Below are 5,458 nucleotides of genomic sequence, written 5' to 3'. Positions count from 1 at the left end.
GGGAAAGTCTGGATAAAAAATTAAAAGCTCCAGTTTTGGTTTTGCAGTTTGGGCAAAATAGGTTAGTTTGAGAGACAGCAGTGTATTGTGTCACTTTAGATTTTTCTGTTGTCAGTTAATATGTACAGGTAGAGATTTTCTTCCCCCCACTTGAAGTTGGTGAAATGCAGAGCACTATTTGTTTGTTGTTCAACTGCATCCTCTTTGGGATCTTTCATATTTTCTCCTCTGAATGATCTTTTCATCTGCAATTTTGCCTTTTTTGTTGTTCTTCTGTAGCCTTCATTTGAAATGCCCATTTATTTGCTCTGCAAAAAAAATCTCTTTTATTGTATCTAATCTTTACATTGATTCATTTGGCAAGGCCCTTTTCCCCATCATCTGTTTCACCTTCAGTGATTCATCTTCATCTTAATAATCAATTTGTATTCTTCATGTTCAGGGTCAGTTGATGAATTCTCTGAGTCTGGGATTTTTATCTCCTCATGGGGCAAATTCTGTAGTCCTTCCTTATGTGGAACTTCCCATTTCAGTGCAGGTTTCATTTATGGAAGTACTTAGAATTTGTTTATATATATTTTATATAATATCATGAAAATGCATGATGTTAATAAACTAGGAAGGAAGGAAAGGTTAATATTCTTTTGACTGATTGATATTATTTTTCTTAAAAAGGTACTATATTAAAAGAAAACTTAATAGGTGAATCTCTGAGAGAGACAGTACTGTTAACAAAGACTAACCAGAAAGAAGTATGCTTGTTAAACATTCCTGTATAGATTGTCTATACTATCTTCCAACTTCCAAAAAAAAAGTGATTTCTTAATTTTCTCTGTAGAAGATAGGGTACTTCCAGTAAGTTATCTTTCTTTTTATCAGATGTCCTGTTTTGAATATACAAAGCAAGAATAAGAGAATCTGACTTCCCAGTAAGACACTATAGAAGTTAGAAATTCTTAAAAGATTCTAAACTATAATCTCTTTTTAATGGCAAGAATAATTTTTTCTTTTCTGCTTTACATAATTGTCAAAACCATGTTTGGTTGTTGTCCTGTGATATGTGTGTTCCTTTTTTAAATTTAATTTTTGCTGTGCTTTATTTATGTCGCAGTGGGATGGAATTTTTAAAGATGGGATGGAGGGCTATAGCACCTACCCTGTAGTGCTGGGGTTCTAATTATATGGGCTTCATCTAGCTTTACAGGTACCAGAGATAGATGAATCTGTAACAAGAATACTGTAATGATGTCAAACTATTGCTGAAAGCCAAACTGTCTACCATTTGATACTTAATGGTAATGTCCAGAGTACATATTCTATTGGTCCACCATTTGTGTGTATTATAAAAAAGGAGTTAACAAATCTGACTGTAGCTATCGTAGTCTTTACAAGGGATTTTTTTGTTCCATCTGTTTAATGCTTCTGTTGCTTTTTTACTATGGACAAGTCATTAGGATACAAATATAAAATTGAACAAAAGGTAAGGTAAGAATATGCAGATGATAAATGTTTTTCAAAATGTCAGTCCATTCTGCAGAGGTAGTATAAATGAGTATAAATGAGATCTTGAAATCTTTTCAGAAGTATTAAAAGTAAAACTTCAGTTCCATCCTGAAGAGGAGCACAGTGGCATGGCAGGTAGCTCTTTTGTGTCTATGAAGACTGTAAAATGTAGTCAAGAAGAACATCATACTTTTTAGATTTGGTCCCCTATCTTAGAGAAAAAACACTAAGCATGAGCTTTATTTAGGCTTTCTTGATGACAAGAAAAAGAAAAATGAAATTCTTTCATACTTTTTTCCAGATTTTAACAGACAACTCTCCCAACGAACACAGCTTAAATAAAGTGTTTGATCTGTGTGTTGTATGTGGAGATAAGGCATCAGGTATTTACTTTTTCTTTCTTTTTTTTTCCTAAAGTGGTGCAATATTATAAAAGCTGTATAAAATTCTTCTGAAGCTATATAACAGTTTGTATGCATATACATCTGTATCTATATCTATATATATATATACACACACGTGCACAAACACAAAGGTTACATTACTCTTTCAATGGAGAATTACACTAAATGATACTCTAGCATCCATGAGTGGGACTTAATTATTGTTGGTTTGCATCATAAATAGAATAGAATATTTCAGTGTTTTCTACCAGATAATTTTTGCCTTTTTTTTTTAGGCTGATACATTTTATTGTCTATTATAAAAAAAATTGCCTGATAAGATTACTGAAGCAACATTGTTAAGAGTTTTTCTTCCTTAAAATAATGTTATGCAATGAACTTTGTTATTGACAGATTCTACTAAAATATATGAGAAACCTATTCATTATTTTAAATCTGAAACCAGTAGGTAAGGAAGACTTTGCAATTATGTGAAAATAGTGCTAACATGAGATTTATGCGGGACAGTTACTTATTTGAAGAACCATTACTAAAATTCTAAAAATGCATTATAATTCCAATAAAAAATAAACTTAAGAATGATATATTCATGTATTGCCACCAAAGTAGAGTGCTAAGGTAAGAAAAATGTTTCATGTACTAAATTTTGTCTGATGATCTTAAGAGACTGGAAAGAATTATAGTGGGAGCAATGTGCTGGAGAACTGTCTCCCACATTCCCTTTGCACGTGCGCCTGCCATCAGGTGTTCCAGATCTGTCAGGGTTGGAATTACTGAGAGACTGTCTTTGTGTTTTTATTTTAGAGAGAGAGAGAGAGAAAATTATAAGGCCTGTTCCTCAACATGGTTTAGCTGAAAACTCCTTTTTCTTTGCACTTTCTTTGTTACAGAATATAATGGGGTGTAAGAGAGATGAGATCTTTAACTTTGCTCTTTACTTGGCTAAAATTAGACTTTTTTTTTGAAATGGTTGTTCAATCATAAAGTTCTTATGGTTTGTCAGTGAAGTCTCTGTGATGGACCTCCAGTAATAAGAAAATGTGACAGCTGCAGTTAAATGCTCCTTTTGGGATGCAATAGAAATGAAGTGTATAAAAATGAGGGGCCAAGGGGAAGAAGTAGTTAATCTTAGGATATCACCATGAGAAGTAGTAGGATGTAGAGCAAACTGCCTAGAAAATAAAACCAATTAAAAATTTTCTACTGCAGCAAAGTTTAGCATAAAAATTATATTTCCTAGGGCTTTAGATACATGTCAGATTTTGCCCATCTCAAAGGAAATTTCTGGAAAAGATCAGGTTAGTCTGTTCCAGTTGGCAAGACTCTTGTGGCTCCCTGGTGGAGGGCTGGAGATGCCAGGAGCTATTCCTCCTGTCCTGGCCCAGGGTTCAGAATTATTAAAAGTTCAGAAGTATTAGCACTACCAGGGTTCAGAAGTATTAGCGCTACCAGTGCTTGACAGGCCCCTCCTGTCAAGCACTGGTAGTGAATTTGGGGAGAGTGCCATGTGTTGCTGAGCAGCTGCAGGTTCTGGGGAGCCTCCCATGTGACAAGCAGTGTCATGCAAACTGCTTTGCAGTCACCTCCAAGCTGAAGTCCAAGAGGCTACATGAAAGAGCAGGTGAAGAAGCAGCCCAGACACTTTGCATACCTTAATGAAAATCAATACTTTTTAGTAATATTGGTATTTTGTGCTATAGCAGAATCAAAACAACTTACTCCTGAAAAATAATTTTTAAACTTGACTTTTTTCTGTAGTGTATCCTAGAAATTCTTATGTTAGTACTACCACAGAACCACAGAACCACAGAGTGTTAGGGATTGATTGGAAGGGACCTCAAAAGATCATCTAGTCCAATCCGCCTGCCAAAGCAGGAACTATATATTAGAAAATTCACAGAAGAACTGATTGAAAAAAAATAGCTATTTTAGATTATTCTCTCATTGAAGTTTTACTGAAAGAACTTAGGATCTACTGTTACTCTGTTAGGAAAATGAAAGGTAAAAGTAAAGCTTTGAAGTGATTACCTACTGCTGTCAAATGCCATATTTGCACTTTTCATGGTTCCATTAGATTAAATGGAACCAAGGAAAACGAATGGTTTCAGTTTGACAGCTGAATTTGTAATGAGCAATAACAGGGCTTGACTGTAGGGACACTGGGGGAAAAAAATTGCTAAAGAATATATAAATTAAGAGTTTCTTCTGTGTTTGTTCTTGCTAACCTGTTTTTTTAGCTTTTTTTAACACTGCTGTCAACAGATGCAGCAAGAATTTAATAAGCAACTTGCCTATTTGTAAAATTTGTCCCATTTAAGTGCTTTGAACTAGAAAAATGTTTCACTTGCTTTTTTATGTTATTTTCTAGCTGAAATATATTTTAAGATCTGTAACCAATGGGAAAAAATATATTTCTGGGTAAGATAGCAAATACTTTGCTTTTAATAAATATAAACTCTTAAAAAAAAAATTACAGTGTAAAATTAATGTTGTGGTTTATGTTGTTCTCTAACAAGGGCGTCACTATGGAGCAGTAACTTGTGAGGGATGCAAAGGATTCTTTAAAAGGAGTATACGGAAGAATTTAGTTTATTCATGCAGAGGAACAAAAGACTGTGTCATTAACAAACACCACCGGAATCGATGTCAGTACTGTAGGCTGCAGAGATGCATTGCATTTGGGATGAAACAAGATTGTAAGTTTCAACAAGTGTAAATTATTTTAGCTGGCAGCTGTGTTAAAGTTTGTGCTACAAAACACATGCTTTGTATTAATACAAATTGTTAACTTTTTCTGTGTGTTAAACTTTTGGTTTTATGATACTTATCAATGTAAAAATTTGGATAGCATCACAGTCTGCTACTAACTTGAAAGTTTTAGAATTTTTTTCTTTAGTTACACGTTTTGCAAAACTGCATAATTGGGGAAAAAAAAAAACAAAAAAACAAGCTTTTTTCCTTTTTGCCATTGTGTTTTAAAATAATGAGGATTCTCTTTATAAGCTTAAACAGTTTCCATGTGCAGTACAATAATTAAAGAGAGTGTGCTAGCCAATAGCCAGTGCTTTTTGGGCTGGTAAATTGATGAGTATCTTAAATTACATATAGGCCTAGTTTGGGACTCCTTTTCAGGATTTTATTCCAATCTATAAAATTACTTGCACAACACTGAAATTGTGGAAGAACAACTTACTGCATATTTTTAAAAGATATGTACTTTGTAAATACCTTTTATTAATTAAGTTTTACAGTAACAGTGTTGAGTTGGTGTTATGTTATTTTCCCAGAAATTAAATTTTCCTTTTAAACTTAAAATTTAACTGTAAACTGGTTTATTTTAGCTTTATTCTGTAGATCCTAGAGAATTCCCCATAGGGTATAATACTCGTAAGTTTCATTTTAATGGTCTCTAATACATCCAAAGCAAGGTGATGTATCTGTAGGTTAAAGCCCAGATTTGTTCCACCTGGTTTCACTGAGCTGTTCAAATTGAAAAAATCTGCTTCTTTGAAGTCAGTGATTGTGGGTCAGGATGTCACCCAGATCTTAAG

General features: G+C 33.7%; 1 protein-coding gene across 2 annotated transcripts in view; it reads left to right on the top strand.

Annotated features, from left to right (window-relative positions):
• Positions 1–5,458, top strand: part of NR2C1 (nuclear receptor subfamily 2 group C member 1) — a 28,743-nt gene that overhangs the window by 6,201 nt on the left and 17,084 nt on the right. For both annotated transcript variants that reach the window (XM_010164603.1, XM_010164602.1), the window contains 2 exons: positions 1,805–1,886; positions 4,424–4,603. In XM_010164603.1, the coding sequence (XP_010162905.1) occupies positions 1,805–1,886; positions 4,424–4,603 (262 nt within the window). The remainder of the gene's footprint in view (positions 1–1,804; positions 1,887–4,423; positions 4,604–5,458) is intronic.

This window comes from Antrostomus carolinensis, unplaced genomic scaffold (assembly GCF_000700745.2).
Source record: "Antrostomus carolinensis isolate BGI_N321 unplaced genomic scaffold, ASM70074v2 scaffold24053, whole genome shotgun sequence".
NCBI classification, from domain to species: Eukaryota; Metazoa; Chordata; class Aves; order Caprimulgiformes; family Caprimulgidae; genus Antrostomus; species Antrostomus carolinensis.
Note: the sequence above shows the minus strand (reverse complement) of the source record. Positions and strands in the feature narration are given on the sequence as shown.